At 37.8% G+C, this 19,212-nt stretch overlaps 1 protein-coding gene across 1 annotated transcript; it reads right to left on the bottom strand.

Moving 5' to 3' along the window:
* Positions 1 to 452: 452 nt before the first annotated feature.
* Positions 453 to 1,850, bottom strand: RPS23 (ribosomal protein S23). Its single transcript, XM_027769949.1, has 4 exons — positions 1,781 to 1,850; positions 1,189 to 1,348; positions 793 to 913; positions 453 to 647 (listed from the first exon to the last, which is right to left on the bottom strand). Exons 1-4 carry the CDS (start codon positions 1,782 to 1,784, stop codon positions 501 to 503), a joined length of 432 nt encoding a protein of 143 aa, XP_027625750.1. The 5' UTR covers positions 1,785 to 1,850; the 3' UTR covers positions 453 to 500.
* Between the last annotated feature and the right edge of the window lie 17,362 nt (positions 1,851 to 19,212).

Below are 19,212 nucleotides of genomic sequence, written 5' to 3'. Positions count from 1 at the left end.
AACCAGCAGTTAGTGTAATGGCTATGTCATTGGACTCCTACGTAGTTGATCACGATTCGCATCCCAGACCCAGTGGCTTAAAACTCACACAGGGCACATGTGCATGCATGCCCAAGATCCCAAGAGGAGAATGGAGAAGGGATTGTGGTGTGACCACTCCCCCTGGAGGATTTCTCACTTTCTATCTCTATGTCTGTCTGGTGAGCACATACACCCTATAGTGAAAACCTCTCCCAAAAAAAAGAGAAAAAGTTAATTTGTTTTTAAAGTACTGTTAGCATACTGTGCATTTACTCCAGATTTATAACTTATCTTTACTTGTGGAGGTAAATGGCCTACTAAACTGTAAATGCCACTCACTCTAGAAAATGCTGAGGATATTCCTCTCCATCTCCTAAAACCAGTAAAGCACAAAATGTATCTTTGTGATAAGGAAAACAAGATACGAAACATTTTTATCATATGAAAATTTATTACTACTGTGTTTTCACCATCAAAATTTATGATCTTGGTCTTTCCTTCTTGCCTTTGTATAGAGCCAAGAGAGAGACATTGGCTACTTTGACAACCTTAAACCGGACTCCAGGAATGTCACCAACAGCATGACCTTTTCGACCAAATCCAGCAACCAGAACTTCATCGTTTTCCTGGAATAAAATCACAATTTACTTCCGTGTCAGTGATAATCACATAAACCCCAACTCATGCAAGGAAGCTCCCATTCACCAAGTAAAAAAATCAGACAGGCCACTTAAAGAAAAGCCATTAAGAGATTAAGTCTGAAACATTCACCTCAATAAAGTTCAAGCAACCATCGTTGGGTACAAAGGCTGTGATCTTCTTGCCATTCTTGATTAGTTGGACCCTGACACACTTTCTGATGGCAGAATTCGGTTGTTTGGCTTCAACCCCTCTGAAACATAAAAAGGCACAGGTGAGTGAGTGGACTTTCCAAAAAAGGAACACATCTTAGTACATTAAGCATAAAATTTATTAGCACAAGAGGGAAAATCCCCACTTCCTTTATAGTTCTAAGTCTCTGTCTTTAGAAGAGTTAACAGGTACCACTCGCTTGGAACAGTTTTCAGAGAGTTTATTAACAGGTTCTTAAACAGGACTTTTAAGTAAATTTGAGTTTTTCTCAAGTTACCATAGCAAAAGAAAGAACGAAGGGAGCAGCAGACTTACACTTTCTCCAGCACAATCCCCTTGGCATGGGAAGCACCTCCAAAAGGGTTGGCCTTGAGGGCTGTACCCAAATGGGCTTTCTTATACTGTTTATCATGCCATTTCTGGTCCCGTCGGTGACTGCGGAGCTTCCTGGCAGTACGAAGACCGCGACACTTGCCTACAGTCGAAACCACAATCGTTTTAATGCCCCCTCAAGAACACACCAGGGTCACGTGTTACACGTCCTAACACACGAGCCTCACTCTGGTCTAAACCCGTATGCCGGTCGGCTCTTGCACCATACCTTGGCCCACCAGCCGCTTCCACGTTCAGCTTCTAAACCAATCCGCACGTTAGGAAGGGGCGCAGGTACTTTGAGGAATGGCCCTACACTAGAACCCACGAGCCGCAACCGGCCTTCCTGCGTCCTCCGCGCCGCAAAGGCCTCTCCCACGCCGGGCCATGTGCCCTGCGAGAACCGCGCTTCCTCGGCTCTCCTCCGTCCGCCCATCCCGCGAGGTCTTCTTCCCCACTCTATTCCCACCACGCGCCCGTGCAATACTCCCCAGAGCCCGCTTGCTGCACCTTCCCCGGGCCCAGCACAACTCACCCATCCTAACGGCGCCACAGGCCGGAGCGAAAGAACGAAGCAGCCCAGGAAGGAGCCACAAGCCACCGCGAGCAAGCCCCGCCTTGTCGAGGACCCCGCGCGGTTGTCTGCGCAGCGCCTGACTCGGGGCTGGCGCTTCTCGTGGGAAACTTCGTGTTTGCAGCAGTCTCCTGGGCCAGGATCTGCGTCTTATTTAGTTGGCATGCAGTTCAGAGAGATTTAATTAGCATCTTTTTTTCCATCTCCGTGTGAATACTGTACATGGGAGGAGCGTGGACTACGAATCCCAGATCCCCTTTGCACGAGACCAGCTCACGGCGCAGGCGCTCTCGGCAGCCCTTAGCGGCCGGCCGTGGCGCGCCAGGTCATAGGGGGCGGACCCCGCTGGGCTTTTCTGTGTCGGCCTGGGTTTTCTGTGATGCGACTAGAAGTTAGACTTTTGAAGTCTTAGCTTGCACTCAACAAGAAGCTTGGTAAATTGTAAATAGCAAAATTTAGTGGGACACTGTGTGTTATAACCAACCCCCCCCCAAAAATGCAAATTTTGATGTCATACTTGGCGGACTGCAAACGCCAGAGTTGCCACTTAACTGATGTGGCCTTAGGTAACTAACGCTTTCAACCTCAGTTTCTCTCTGAAATGAAGTAGATGTGAAAGTATCCTGGGACGTTGATTCACTCAACAAACAATTTAAAAATGTCTTCTGTCAGGCCCTTTTGTAGGCTTTGTAGATACATTATTCAGGAGAGTGAAGTGTCTATTAAAAGTTTATAGTCCAGATATGAGGGGACAAAAATGTTTATAGAAGTAAGTTTAAAAATAAGGTTTTGGGCCCAGCAGATGATGTAACGGTTATGTCGCTGGGCTCCCACGTGGCCAACCACGATTTGAGTCCTAGCCCCCATGGCTTAGTACTGTCCTGCTGGGTGCATACATGGGTGCCCAAGACCCGGAGAGGAGAATGGAGGTAAAAGGATTGTGGTGGCCATCCCCGCCAGGGCTGATTTCTCACTTTCTCTCTCTCCAGTAAACCCGTGTCATATAGCAAAAATCTCTTAAAAAGTAGAAATACAAAATTATGTTTTATTTGTTTTGTAAATTAGGTAGTTGAGTGGTGATACTGACTTTGGGATGGAGGTGGCTCCAATGGGTAGGGGAGTTTAAGACGGCATCTTTGTGGAGATTACATTTGATCTAAGAGCCTAAAGACAAGCCAGAGTATGCAGAGTAGAACTTTCCAGAAAGAGGGATTCTTTGAAAGTAGAATGGGCTGACACTTTTCCAGAACAGTGAGTGAACAGTAGGGTGACTACACTACTTCTTGATAGTGAACAGTAGGGTGGTGACTCTAGATGAGGTCTGAGAGTTGCATGGGAAATTGTGGAGCCTGTAGTTGGTGTTAGAGCCTGTTTTATCTTAACAGGGATGAGCACCATTGTTCAGTTTGAGCAGGATAATAAAAAAACATGCTTTGCGTTTTTATGGGCTTATTCTTATTCTGAGGATAAAAAACATGGATCTGTGAGGCCAATTGGAAAGGTATTGCAATAGTCCAGGTAAGAGGTGATGTTGACTTAGGTCCTCAAGGGAGGACCTATAAAGTGATTTGGGTTAGTTACACTGTTTGTTGGTAGAACCAATAGTATTTGTTAAAGACTATAGGATAGGGGCCAACAGATGGCATAATGGTTACATTCTGGACTCTCACATGGCTGATCATGGTTCAAGTCCTGGATCTGGTGGCTTGAAATTCATGCTGGGCATGAGTGGAGAAGAGATTGCTGTGTGGCCATCCCTCTGGGGGGGGGGTGATTTTTTTGCTTTAACCTCTCTGTCTCTCTCTGTCTGGTGAGTACACGTGTTCTATGGCAAAAATCTAAAAAAGAAAAAAAAAAGGATATAAGACAACTTAGTTATAACACCATGATTTTTTTTTTCCCCTGAGCACTTGGGTGACCTGTGCTGTTCTTTACTGGGTGGGGGATACTGGTGGAGAAACAGATTTTGAAGGAGAAATTAAGAGTTCTATTTTGGATGCATTACATTGAGATCCCTATTAGGCATCCTGAAATGTGAACTGGCAGCTGACCATATGCTATGAAGTTCAGGAGAGTCATCAGTAAATAGAGAGTACAGAAAACTATGACTCTTGAGTGAGATCACTAAGGGGTTAACTACGGGTAGAACAGAGAAAGGTTGGAAGCATGAGCACTGGACACACTGAAGTTTAGTAATGTGGAAGATAAGTTGCAAAATAGGAGGAGCAGCCAGTGTTACACTCTAACCAAAGCCAAGTGAAGAATGCAGATGTGAACATGAATGGAGGGTAGGATAAGGACTGAGAATTGTCTCTTCGATTTGGCAATTTTGAGATTTTCGATAAGTCATATGGGAGGGGGGAAAAGTCTAGTCATCAATTATAGACATTTTTTGCAAGGAATTGCTGTAGGAATAATAACAGTTTATAGTAATAGAGTGGTAGACTATATGGGTATAGGGAAAATAAATTGGAAGATTTGTCGACAGGAAAATGTGAAACTTTTGACTACTTTCTTAATGAAGTAAAAAGACCATCAATGAAGAGAAAAGTAGGAAAAAGAGGTGGAGGAAAGAGGGTAAGATGTGAAATCATCTAGGGTAACAATCCTAGCATTGAGTTTTACCTATAATGCCAGACATTCTCAGGTGCTTTATATTTATTCTCTTACATCTGCTTCTCCTAATGACTTTAAGAGGTATTTTACTAATAGTAAAATAGATACAGAGAAACTGAGATAAAAGAGTTAACTTGCCAAAGTTGCAAATTTAGTAAGTAGTAGAGCTAAAATTTGAACCCAGGCAATCTGGCTTTAGAAGCTTGACTTACTCACTACTGAATATACTTCCACTGCTACAGTTTCCTAATCTAAAGGAGTGGGAAGATACATTGACAAAAGAATGTAGGATTACTGAGCAGTTCTGAAATTCCATTGACATCTGTATTTATAAAATGGCATCCTTTAGAATGGTTTTGTATATTTTTTTAGATTTATTGTATGTAATGATTGAGTAGGTAGACTGTTAGATTTAAATAGCTCTGGGGTTGGGGTCTAGGAGCTGAATGTGATGGAGGAATGACAAGGTTGTTATGAGTGATCGCCAAAAGTGATTGCACAGAAGTACAAAGATGAACTAGGAGTTCAAAGCTGGAGGACTAGAAAGCCAGAATACTTCTGAAGGACTTACCCTACAAGATATAAGAAATTTCTGTGGGCACAGCTGCAGTGGCTCGATGGTAATATAACATTCTGCAGTGGAAAAGCCATATGAAGATAGGGGTTAATTTCCTGGATCTACCTGTACATATCAGGTACATGCACACATTGGTCCTGGATGGTTGGCAAGGCTGAGAGGTAGATCAAGGCATGAGACCTTTTTGAGAGTGCTTTTCTTTCTGTCTCTGATTAAATAAATTTAATAATTTCTGTGAAGTGAAAGGATATATACTGTTAGTATAGAATTAAATAGATAAATTGATTGAAAATTGAGATTCATATGAGTATAGAATGTTATTAAATGATGAAAATATTTGATTAATGAGTAAAGGAAGAATTATCAAAAAGATGAAGCTGGAGTCCTAGCTAGAGCAATTAAGCAATACAGAGAGAGATTTTTAAAAAGAAGAAGAAGGAAAAAAAGACCACCAACAGGACAGGAAGAGAAGTTGTCTTTTTTTCTAGATGATGTGATCCTATATTTAGAAAATTCTAAGGACTCCACCAGGAACTGTTAGAATAAATAACTGTAAAGCTGTGGGATATAAAACAACATACAAAACCCAATACTATTTTATACACTAACAAAGGGCTATTCCAAAAAAAAATTAAGTCATATTTACAATAAAATCGCTGAGAAAGAAGTGTAAATTTAACCAAGGGATTAAAGATAAAATATTGATGAAAAAAAACCTGAAGAGACACACACACAAATGGAAAGACATCCCTTGTTCATGGATTGAATATTGTTTAAATGTTCATGCTATCTAAACAACATACAGGTTTAATACAATCTCTACCAAAATTTTACCCACATTTTTCATAGAAGAAAAATATTAAAATTCACCAGGAACTAAAAGACATTAATTAGCCAATGCAATATTTAGCAAAAAGAATGAAACATGGCATCACACTGATTTCAAAGTACACTACAATCCTATAGTAATTAAAAAGCATGACGCTGACAGAAAAAACAGACACATAGACCAATGAAATAGAATAGAGTCCAGAAATAAACCCATACATTTATAGTCAACCAATTATTGACAAAGATATCGATAACACAATAGGGGAAATGAGTTCGTTCAGTAAGTGGTGTAAGAAAAACAAAATGAATATCCACATACAGAAGGGTGAAATTAATCCCTGTTCTCACACCATGTGCAAATATCAACTCAAAATGACTTAGATTTTAACATAAGATGCAACACTGTAAAGCTACTAGAAGAAGATGTAGGATAGCCAGCACAGTGGTGCAGTGATAACTGCTCCAAGAAACTAAAGCCACATGGCAAGATCCAGGGTTTTGTGTGCTGAGGTCTCTCTGGACATGCATAGCCATGATCTTGGCTGGCTTAAGTTTACGACAGGAAATCCAGGTTGGATGTGTCTACCCCTTCCCTCAACCCTCAACTGCCTGCTCATTCTCTTTCTTAGAAGAAAGCAGGACATAATAAGAAAAAGAAAAAGAAAAAAAACTTACAAGGAAAAGACCATGACATTGGTCTGGCAATGATTTTTTAGATATGATGCCAAGTTCACAGGAAACAAACAAACAAAAAAATGGAAAAATAGTATGAGAAATTCACAAACTAAATAGTTTTTGCATAGCAAAGGAAACAACAGAATAAAGAGACAATCCATGGAATGGAAGAGACTATTTACAAATCATACATCAGATAGATGGTTAATACCCAAAATATCAATACATACGAACTTAACTCCCTAGCATGTAAAGGAAGAATCTGATTTTAAAATAGGAAAAGACCTGAACAGACATTTCTCAAAATAAGTCACACAAATGGTCAACATGAATTTTTTTTAAAAATGGGGAACCAGCAGTTAGCGTAATGGCTATGTCGCTGGACTCCCACGTAGTCGACCGTGGTTTGCGTCCCGGACCCGGTGGCTTAAAAAACTCACGCCCGGCGCGTGTGCGTGCGTGCCCAAGATCCCGAGAGGAGAATCGAGGAGAAGGGATTGTGGCGTGACCATCCCCCCTAGGGGGGTGATTTCTCACTTTCTGTCTGTCTCTTGTCTGTCTGGCGAGCGCACGTGCCCATAGCAAAAACCTCTCAAAAAAAAAAAATGTATGGCATCACATCAGATAAATGCAAGTTAAAACCATGAGATGGCACTCACACATGTAAGAGTGATAATTAGGAAAATTACAAAAGATAACTATTAAGGATGTGTAGAAAAGAAAACACAAACTATTAGCAGAAATGTAAATCAGTATAGTATGGAGTTCCTCAAAAGTTAAAACTATCATGATTTGACAATCTTTGTACTGGATATATATCAAAAAGAAATGAAGTCAGTATATTGCAGAGATAACTGCATTCTCATGTTCATTTTACATTATTCATGATAGCCAAAATGTGAAATTAACCTCAGTGCTGGTCAGTGGATGAATGGATAAAGAAAAGATGACATGTATACACAATGGACTACTCAGTGTTAAGAAAGAAGTAAGTCCTGTCATTTGCAAGAATATGAATGAACCTGGTGCACATTATGTTAATTAAGCCAGGTACAGAAAGACAAATACTACAGTCTCATTTATATGAGGACTTTTCAAAAATTTCATGGGAAATGTGAATGATGAAATTCACAATTGATGGAGTTCAAAATGTTTTTATGTTAAAATAAATAGACTTAATTCAGTTTTTTCCAAAAACCTTTTTAAGTCTTGTATGTGGAATCTAAAAATGTCAAACTCATAGAAGTAAAGAATAGAATAGTGGTTACTATGGCTGGGACTCTGAGAGATTGGAGAGTTGTTGATCAAAGGATTAAAAACTTACAGTTTGAAGGAGAATTAACTTCAAGAGATACATTGCAAAGCATGATAACTATACTTAACAATGTTTTTTATTCTAGGAAATTACTCATACATGATTGAAGGGACGGGGAAAGGATGCAGGCAGTATGCAGTGGTAAAACACAACACTCTGCAAGAGTGAGCTACATAGAAAAGTTCTAGGTTCAAGTTAGGAAACCTCCCAGAGTACACTGGATGCATGTAAGTTCAGGATCCAAAGTTGACTGAGGCTTGATTGAGCATCAAGTTCCAGTTGGGACTGCTGTCTCTCAGTCTCTCATGGAAGAACTAAACAGGCTTTTAAAAAATTGCTAAGTGAGCAGGTTTTAAGTTTCCTTGAACCCTCTCAAAATAAGTATGTGAGGTAATGTATAATATTAATTAGCTTGATTTAGCCATTCTACCATGTAGAATTCTAAGTTACATATTTCAGAACATGTACATGATAAGCATATACAGCTTTTATTTGCCAACCAGCAGTTGGCATAATGGCTATGTCACTGGGCTCCCATGTAGTCAACTGTGGTTTGAGTCCCAGACCCGGTGACTTAAACTTATGCCAGGCGCGTGTACATACATGCCCAAGATCCCAAGAGCAAAATGGATTGCGGCATGGCCATCCAAAAATAAAAAATAAAATAAATAAATAAATACAATTTAAAAATACTTATTTTTAAAAATGATCTGCACAAAAAGTGGTTGCCCAAATTAAAATGGATCACTCTCTCACTTTAAAAACAAAAATTAACTCTGTAGATTAATGGCTAAAATACCAAGAATAAAAACTTAAATTTTTAATAGAAAACAAAGTCAAATATCCTTTTTCATAGATAATAAGAAGTACAAGTTTATTTTGGTGTCCAAAATTTTTTAATCCACAAATAGCATTTTTTTTTTTTTTTTTTGTGGAGAGGTTTTCGCTATAGGGCGCGTGTGCTCGCCAGACAGACAGAGAGAGACATAGAGACAGAAAGCAAGAAATCACCCTCCAGTGGGGATGGTCACACCGCAATCCCTTCTCCTCCATTCTCCTCTTGGGATCTTGGGCACGTACGCACACGCGCCTGGCGTGAGTTCTAAGCCACCGGGTCCAGATCGCAAACCACAGTCAACTACGTGGGAGTCCAGCGACATAACCATTACGCTAACTGCTGTTTCCCAAATAGCATTTTCATAGTACATATTTTCTGTTAGTTCTTGGAATACCCCTTGTGTATACAAAATTGAAAAACTATTAGCTAGACTAGCAGGAGGAAAAGGGAAAAACAAATAAATAAAAAACAAAGAATAAAACATTATGACTGATACAACAGAAGTAAAAAAGATTATTAGAGACTATTATGAACAATTATACATTAACAAATTGTAAAACTTAGATGAAATGAATAAATTTCTGAACCACATATGACCTGCCAACATTGAACCAGGGATAATTAGAAAACCTGAACATAACCATAAGGACTAATGAGATTGAATCAGTAATAAAAAACCAAAAAACAAAAAAACAAAAACAAACTCCCAACAAAGAAAAGCCCAGGAATTTTAACCAAGAAGGTAAAAGCTCTACAATGAAATCTATAAAACACTGATGGTATAAATTGAAGAGGATGCACACACCACAAACTAGAAAGACATCCCATATTCGTGGATTGGAAATGTCAATATTGTTAAGATGTTGATAATTTCAAAAGCTATTTACAGATTTAGTGCTGTCCATATTAAAATACCAGTGGTATCCTTCACAGAAATAGAAAAAAATAAATAATTGGTATGGAACCACAGAAGACTCTGAATAGCCAAGCAACCCTGTGTAAATAGAACATAGAACAAAGCTGGTGATAACATACACTGCCTGACTTCAAAATATACCACAGAACTTGGGAACCAGCAGTTAGTGTAATGGCTTATGTCGCTGGACTCCCACGTAGTCGACCACAGTTCGCGTCCCGGACCCAGTGGCTTAAAACTCATGCCGGGCTCGTGTGCGTGCGTGCCCAAGATCCTGAGAGGAGAATGGAAGAGAAGGGATTGCTGCATGACCATCCGCCCTGGGGGGTGATTTCTCGCTTTCTGTCTCTATGTCTCTCTGTCTGTCTGGCGAACGCACGCGCCCTATAGCGAAAACCTCTCAAAAAAAAAAAAAAAAAAAACCCACAGAACTATAGCAGCCAAAACAGCATAGTACTGGCAAAACAAACAAAAAAGAAAAAGAAAAAACAAACACACACACACAAAACCAAACAAAGAAAACGAAACAAAAAAATTGAACAAATACTAAACTCATATGCCGTTGAGCAGAATAGAAAACCCAGAAATAAATCCACCTATATATGGCCAACTTATTTTTGACAAAGGTGCCAAAAACATTCACTGGGGAAAGGACAATCTTTTAAATAAATGATCCTGTGAAAATTTCCAGTACTAGTGGAGATATAAATTAGTACAGCCATTATGGAAAATAGTATGGATATGGAGACTTCTCAGAAAACTGAATACAACTGCTGTATGAACCAGCAATCCCACTTCTAGACATATATCCAAAGGAAAGGAAATCACTATGTTGTAGAGATAAGACTAATATTCATTATGGTACTATTCACAACAGTCAAGATATGGGCTCATCTAAATGTCAACTAAAAGACAAATTGATAAAGAAGGTGTGTACACACACACACACACACACACACACACATGCACACAGTGGAATAGTATTCAGCCATTAAGAAGAACAAAATCCTATCATTCCAGGCAACATGGACAAACCTGGAGGACATTGTTAGTGAAATAAGACAGGTACGGAAAGAGAAAAATCACATGTTTTCAATCTCACGTAGAAACTAAAAAACATTTGATCTCACAGAAGTAAAGAGTTGAAGAGTGATTCTAGAGACAGAGAAGAGGGGAGAATGAGATGAAGAGAAGTTGGCTAACACAAAAAAAATTGCAATAAGATAAAAGAAGTTCTAGTGTTGTAAAGCACAGTAGAGTAACTATAGTTAACCTATTGTATATTTTTCAGAATAACTAGAAAGGAATTGAATTATTCTAGTACAAGGTAATGAATGTCTGAGATGATGGAAGTGTTAATTACCTTGATTTGGTCATTATAATTGTATTCACGTACTGAAAAAAATCACACTGTACTCTATAAATACGTACAATTATTATGCATCCATTAAAAAATTGAGGTCGCAGTTGCTATGGAAATATGACAAGTTAAAATAGCAGTTTTAGGTGAGAATGAAGAAGCAGTGAAAGTAAGACTGATGATTACATGCTCTATGTAACTACTAGTGATGGATGTTGAGTGCTTCATTTTTCCTGATTAAATTATTAAAGACAATTTTTCCTTTATCCAAAATGAATAGTATTTTTTTATCCTCTCAGTCTAGCTGCTGTTTGTTGCAGTGGTTATTTTTTCTTATTGTATTCCAAGGTGGAACTGAAGAAATAAGTGTGTGTTGCCCTATAATCTTACTAATTGTCAGCCTGATCTTTAAAATCCTGTTATTGTAATTAAACCTCTGTGTAGAATCTAGGGAGTATTGACAAAGCTCTTCTGTGATGCCTTTTGTGAAATTCCTGGAAGGGAGCTATAATTTTAATATGCATATTAAAAGTCATTCTCCAGGTGTTCTGTAGCTTGGCTGAGAACCAAAGAAAAATAGGCTTCTATAGCTTTTGAATTATAAGAAAAGAAAGATAATTTTTCTCATTAGGAAAAGGAAGATAATTTTTCTCACTGGGAGAAGAAATAATTTTCTGCATTGCAATGGAATATTAAGTTTTAGAATCTTCCTCCCTGGAGAGATTTAAGAATTAAATAGATGGACCAAATGTATGTTCTCTTTTGAGTTCATTTGGGACCAGCTGATCTTTGATGATGGGAAATGGCAGAAGGTGACCCAGCCCTTGTTGAAACTAAGATTTGTCAGGATTATTTCTAGATATTTAAATATAGTAATATGTAAATGATTATTACATAAATATAAAAATTACTGTCAAAGTAAATATGCAAAATTTTGAACATCTTATATTAAAATATTGTTGCTTAAAGTACTTTAAAGTAAAACAAGATTTTTTGTCTTGAAAGAATAAAGAATGAGACAAAAGGAGGAAATAGAATAAAAGAAAAGAAATGGGGGATTCTAGGTTTATATAGCTACACAAAAAGACACTTGATTTTTTCACTGATTTAAAAAATTCTTGATCTTGTTTCTAACAGTCATTAATGATTATTAAGATAACCAAAATGAATTAATCTGTAGCCAGTTTAAATATATGGTCATTTTGCATGCTATGAAATAATGTACTGATGTGTATATGAATTTTAAAATTTACTTAGATGATAAAACCTCTGACCTAGAAAAAAACAACAAAAACTGAAAAAAAAAATAACCCCCAAAATGAGACTACTATAAGAGAAATACTAGACAGCACTAAGCACCCTAATATCTGGATAATCCCAGAAGGTGAGGAAACAAATAAAGGCATTGATAATCTATTCCATGAAATCTTGGGAAAAAGCTTTCCAAATCTATAGAGGCATTTAAATATCCAAACCCAAGAAATACAAAGGACTCCTAATAGAATTAACCCAAGAAGATCTTCTCCAAGGTGCATCATAGCCAGACTGGCCAAATCTACAAAGACAAGGCACTAAAAGAGAGAAACATCAGGTTACTTATAAAGGTTATCCAATCAGGCTAACCTCAGACCTCTTGTCAGAAACAATGTAAGCAAGGAAAGAATGGGAAAATATATTCAATGTGTTAAGTGAAAAACAATATCAACCAAGAATACTATACCCAAGATTATCTTTCATATGGAAAGAAAGGATAAAAACATTCTCAAATAAACAAGACCTGAAAAAATTTGCCAATAGCAGACCCGCTCTTCAAGAGGTTCTGAAAAGAGTGTTCTACCAGGAAAGCTAAAGACACATGCAGAAATAAGAGAACAAAAAGCAACCAAGAAAGTGACCAATTTAATGCTGGGGACAAGAAATATCAATAATGTTGAACGTTAACTTCCAGGATTTAAAGGAAAAAACTGGATCACAGTAGATCTGCATATTCAACAGAAGAGAGTTTGAACTTAAGACTGAACTGGCAAAATAGAACTTTATGACTTTTGAGTAAAACATTACTGACTTTTTTTTTTACTATGCTTTATTTTCCCAACTTAAGCATTTTACTTTCTTTTGAGTTGTTGATAGGTTCAGCAATTTGTTAAAATATGTTTTCTTGTTTCTTTTTTTTTTTTTTAAAAGAAACAAAAACTTTTCTTTCTTTCTGACTCCTCTGGAATTGGAAAACATCTGGGAGTATTCTTATTTTGTGGTAGAAGGATTATTTGCATAAGTTCAGTAATACTTGTTGCATTGAATCAGACATTGGAAATACTCATTATTGGACAGGGCTTTGACTGGAATGTCATATCTGAAGATTAATCAGAAAACTATGGGACGAAGGTGGATCTCAAGTAAGCCAACAGAAGCTTTTTTTTTTTTTTTTGGAGAGGTTTTTGCTATAGGGCGCATGCGCTCGCCAGACAGACAGAGAGACATAGAGACAGAAAGCGAGAAATCACCCCCCAGGGGGGATGGTCACGCCGCAATCCCTTCTCCTCCATTCTCCTCTCAGGATCTTGGGCACGCACGCACACGCGCCTGGCGTGAGTTTTAAGCCACTGGGTCCGGGACGCAAACCACGGTCAACTATGTGGGAGTCCAGCGACATAGCCATTATGCTAAATGCTGGTTCCCATCAACAGAAGCTTTTTGAAAGATGGCCTGGCCCCATAAATAGTTCTGATTGGCAGAGAGGATTAGAGAAGATAAATGAAAGAATTTATAACATAAAATAACTTGGACTTTTCCAGCCCAGCATTGTAATCAGTAGAGATTGCAAAAGAGCAACCACTCCAGATTATCTTGAAGACTTTGAAGGAAGAAAAAGAGATTTGTTTTTGCTAGCAGATGGTATATCACAGAATACTTGGTAGACAGGGCTGAATTGAGAAGGTTTATGTACTGAGCATTTGCTTTTCAACAGTTTGAGTAGTTGACATGTAAATAGTTCCTCAAAAATATTTAAAACCAGGGCCCAGCAGTTGGCATAATGGCTATGTAACTGTACTCCCATGTAGTCAACTGTGATTTGAGTCGCGGACCCGGTGGCTTAAACTCACGCTGGGCATGTGTTTGTCCGTGCCGAAGATCTTGAGAGGAGAATGGAGGAGAAGAAATTGCAGGGTGGCCATACCGCCAGAGGGGTGAATTCTTCCTTTCTGTCTCACTGTCTTTCTGGCGAGTGCACGCGCCCTATAGCAAAAACCTCTAAAAAAAATAAATAAATAAAACCATACTGTCTTTGTTGTTATAGAGTCCCAAACAAAATTATACAAAATTTTAAGAAATATTTTGAACATTATCTTCAAAATTCAGTATTTTGAAATTTTGAAAGTTGTTTATTAACTGTCAATAACTGTGGAGTGTGAGCAAAAGTTTTTTGATACATAAAGTAAATGTTTGTAGAAAAATGTAAAAATAAATAAAAATTACATAGGTGGATTTTAAGTTAAAATTTCCAAATTTATATTAATTTTCTAGAAAATAACATCTTCGGTCTGTTACCAAGTAGTTGTATACAATGCTCTCCTTGAAACTAAGTGTGTAGGTTAATTTCTGTCCAAAGAATCTATTTTGCCCTTGTTATAAATGTTGGCCTTAACTAAGGACAACACCACTTAGCACATATTCTCAGAGCTTTACTTCAGTGAATTAAAACACGGATCCCTGGGCCAGCAGGTGGTGTGGTAGTTAAGGCACTGGACTCCCACATGCTCAACTGAGGTTTGAGCTTTGAACCTGGCGGCTTACTTTTTCACTGTCTCTCTCTCTGTATCTTTCTGTCTCTTTTGCTCTGTCTCTCTGGTGAGCACATGTGCCCTTTAGCAAATTAAGAAAAATAATAGTAAATAAAGTTAAATAATGAAAAGCAAAAAACCCCAGAAAACAAAAAACACTAATCCCTACCTCTCTTGAGGCAGGATCTCTGCAGGTGCCTGGTAAGAACATTTTTGAGGGTGGTAGAGGCTTTTCCTCCCTAGCAGCTCAACCATTCTTTCTTAGTTCATATAATTCACATTAACTGTAACATTTAGCAAATCCTTCTGACAAAGACTCTTTTGTACAACAAATAACAGAAACTTTTGAGTATATCCAAGTCCCTTGTCTCTCTTTTTTTTTCTTTCTTTTTAGATTTTTGATGTAGGACTCATGTGTTTGCCATAGAGACTGAGAGAGACAGAAAGTGAGAAATCATCCCCCAGGGTGGATGGCCACATCACAATCCCTTCTCCATTTCCTCTTGTGATTTTGGGCATGCATGTATGCACACACACCCAGCATGTGACTTAAGCCACTAGGTCCGGGACTCAAACTGCAGTCGACTACGTGAGAGTCCAGTGACATAACCATTATGCCATCTGCTGGTCCTCTTGTCTCTTTATTGGTTATATGACTGCCTCTCTGTCTCTTTCTTTTAATCATTCATTACTTCTTGATAGTAGGATCCATACATGGGGCTCTCCTCTACCCTTGCTCCTCACATTATCTCCCTGAGACCCAAAGGCTGGTTCAGCTGGGCCTCCTGAACATCTTGTGACCATGACCTTCACCTCATGGAATTGGCCTATGGCCAGGGCCATTCCATAGGTATGTATACCCTTCTCACATTAGCATCACTAGATTGTGGGCATATGCTAATTCTTATTAGGCGATAAACTAACCTTTACTGTAAACTTCAAGTAATATATGTCCAAACCAGATTCCTTCTTGGTGACAGGAAATCTGGGTTGATCTTTAATTGACTTATGAGTGCTTTGTTCTTATCATATAAAACCTGACCCTATGCTCATGGCTGTCTAGACCATTCTCCTCCCAATGGTTAGTGAAACCTTGTTTCCCACAATGTGAGTAAATTCATGTCTTCTGCTGGACCTCCAGGTATGTTCTTTGGGATCAGTGAACATTATGGGCAAACCCTCTCACATTTGCTGCTCCCCTAGGAAACCTGAGTTGGAGACGGGCCGAATCTCAGGAAAGGTCACTAGTTTGCTAGGTAAACATCCCCAAGGTGTTTCACACAGTAATTCTGTATTTACATTTCTGCAAATCAACAGGCTGAGAGCTTCTTTGGGCAAAAATAATGTATTTTTTACCTTGTATTTCTGGTAAAGGATCTAGCACACTGCCAATCAATGTTTGTACTATGAATAAATTTATATAAGAGTAGGCCTCCTGTGTCAATTTAACTTGAGCAATGCAGAATGTAAATATGTGACACTAATATGGCACATTATCCATGTTCGGAGAAATCAAAGACAAACATAAAGGGAGAAAATTAACATTTAAATGAAAAGCACTTATAACTATTTGATTTGCTATCCTGACTCTAATCAACTCAGAAGTTGATTTGATGAAAATTGGTAGAAATCATGGCAGCTATTAAACTCTGAATTTGATAATTAGTTTATACGCAACTCCCCATAGTATGCACATACTATGGTGTTTTGCTAGTGAACTATTGTAAGATGGGTTTTGTCCATTTACATTTTCAAGTACTGAATTCCATGAAATACTTGAATTGATTTTTCAGTTAATGGTTCATGCTCTGGGATTCATAACTCTATGGCATGAAGTGGGAATTAATTACGTGGCATTTCTTGTTAACCTCACTTATTTATTCTGCACATTTTATTGCATACCAACATAGGTTTTAAATGTACATTGGTCAGTTAGACATGGTCCCTACCCTCATGGAGCATGCCTTATGATGAAGAAAGTGCAGCATAAATAAATACAAAACAAATGTCTCCATGCAAATTATGATATATGTTATGATTAATGTGAGAGAATGCAGGGAGAGTTAGAGAGATGTGAGGTACTTCCCACAGAAAGAACAGTATGTGCAAAGTCATTGAGCAGCAAGAATTTGGCATGTTGAGAGTGCTGAGAAGCTGAGCATACTTCAGTGTCCCTAAAGTGTAGTCTGGAGGAAGAGCTGGCACTATGTGAGGTGAGAGAGACCAGTAGTGGCCATGTCATGCAGGATTTTATAGAAAGTTGATGGATTTGGATCACTGTGCAAAGACCAATGTATGTGATTTAGATATTTGATTAATATAATTTTTGGTCTGAGTTTTGAATGAATTGACTGTGCTCTTGCTAGATGATCTGTAAAGTAAATACTAGAATTCTTAAGGTAGATCTATTTTTTTTCCTTCAGTGGAAACACACTTTTATATGGCTATACATGTTTATGGAAAGATAGATGTTAGCTATTCAAATTTTCAGATAAGATAGTTTAGTACTATGTAGTAAATCAAAAATGAAGCAAACCTAAACTCGTTTTGGTTGAAAAAAGGCAATGTGGTTGTATAACTTCCTGTTCTCTTATGGAAACTGTTGAGGGGAAATTTTCCATATTGCTATTCATTTTCTGCATATAGTATGAGTGATTCACTAACTGTTCTTTATTTTGGAATATATTTTCTAGGATTTTTTGAATAGTGAACAACCTTCAAACATATAGTGTCTCTTATAGCTTAGTCTGTTTTCTATTACTATAACAGAATATCTGAGACTGGGTAATTCATAAATAAATTAAGTTTATGAAGGGTTTTCAAAAAGTTAATGGGAAGTGTGATTATGGAAAAAGTTATGCATGAATTTCAAATGTTTTTGCATTGAAATAACTCTTAGTTTAATTATATTTTTCCATAAACTTTTTGAAGTGTCTTTGTATTTTGCATGCAGTTCTGGAGACTGGAAAGTCCAAGGGCATGGCTGCAGTGTCTGGTGAGGGCTTTCATACTACATCATATCATGATAGAAAAGCAGAAGGGCAAGTCATGTGCAAAAGACCATAAGAATAAACCAAGTTCAATTTTATAACAACCTGTTCCTGTAAGAACTATGGGAATGAATTAACTCAATCACCTTTTATTAGGCCCTATTTCCAACATCGTTGCACTGGGGTTTGAATTTCCAACACATAAATTTGGGGATGCGTTAGCAAAAGGCAGGTTTGCTAATATCTTCAAATATAGAGTTAGTGTTAGTTACATTCCAGAGAAAAGGACTGGTAGGCTTACTACCTATTATTATATTTATTTATTTATTTATTATTATTTTTAAATTTGACCAGAGAGAGACAAGAGGGAAACTGAGAAAGGAAACCACCCTGTCCTGGACTCAAATTGTGGTTGGCCATGTGGGAATCCAGTGCCTCAACCACCACACAACCTGCCATCACTGGATTAGGGATTCTTAAATCTGAGGTTTCTCTCTTGAATTGAACCCCAGCATGTATATCTTTTTGGACCTTCCTGTGTTGCTCTGTGAGCAAAGGCAACTGACACAAACTTGCCAGTGCTTATACTGTTTGCTGTGCAGAGTCCTTTTTCTCTGTCCCAGGTGTCTTGGGTCTTCTGCCAGCATCCATAAAATTGGCAGGCTAACCAGTTAGCTTACAACTAGATAAAATTTTAGATCCTTCATAGTTCTTGACGGAGATTCCCCAGCACTCTGAGTAGGCACATACAAAGCTAGGTAGATGATACTTAGTGCTGTGAAGCCTGCAAGATAGTCAATTAGCATTTCTTGTCACTTTTTCTCCTCCAAAGTCACAAGATGAGCTGCTCTCAGACAATCACACCTTAAGTGTGACTTCTATTCTAAAATATATGTGTGAACTCTACTAGCTATAATTATTCTGCCTTGAATATTCTTAACGAAGTAGGAGAATATTTCATCAACATTAAGAATGCTATGTTAAAATTTTAAAATGATCAAGACATGAAATATATCAAAAATATACTTGATTTAAAATTTAAAAAATTAATGCATGTATGTGTTTAAAAATCTAACTCAAGAATATTTTCATGAGATACTCTTATGTGATAGCAATAAGGGACCGACAATATGGTTTCTAAGTATCCCAAGAACTATCATCATCCAGGGCAGAATCACTATGTTTTTTGGCTGTCACTTTGTCTTTACCAGGCACTGTTGCTTCTACCATGCTCTGGCAGCTGGAGGAGATGTTCTGTATCTGGGTCTTCCAATGTAGGGGCCGTGAACCACATGTGACTACTGGACCCCTAAAATTTGTCTAGTCCCAAATGAAGTATTATAAATATAAATTATACACTTAGTTTCAGCAGAGCAAAAAAGGAATGTAAAATATTTCATTAACCATTTTAAAAATTGATTACATTTGAAATGAGAATATTTTATATAGGTCAAATAAAATATTGTTAAAATTACTTTTTACCTGTTTAGATT

The sequence above is a fragment of the Tupaia chinensis genome, unplaced genomic scaffold, assembly GCF_000334495.1.
Source record: "Tupaia chinensis unplaced genomic scaffold, TupChi_1.0 Scaffold000099_1, whole genome shotgun sequence".
Taxonomy (NCBI): Eukaryota; Metazoa; Chordata; class Mammalia; order Scandentia; family Tupaiidae; genus Tupaia; species Tupaia belangeri.
This window is presented reverse-complemented; position numbering and strand designations above follow the sequence as displayed.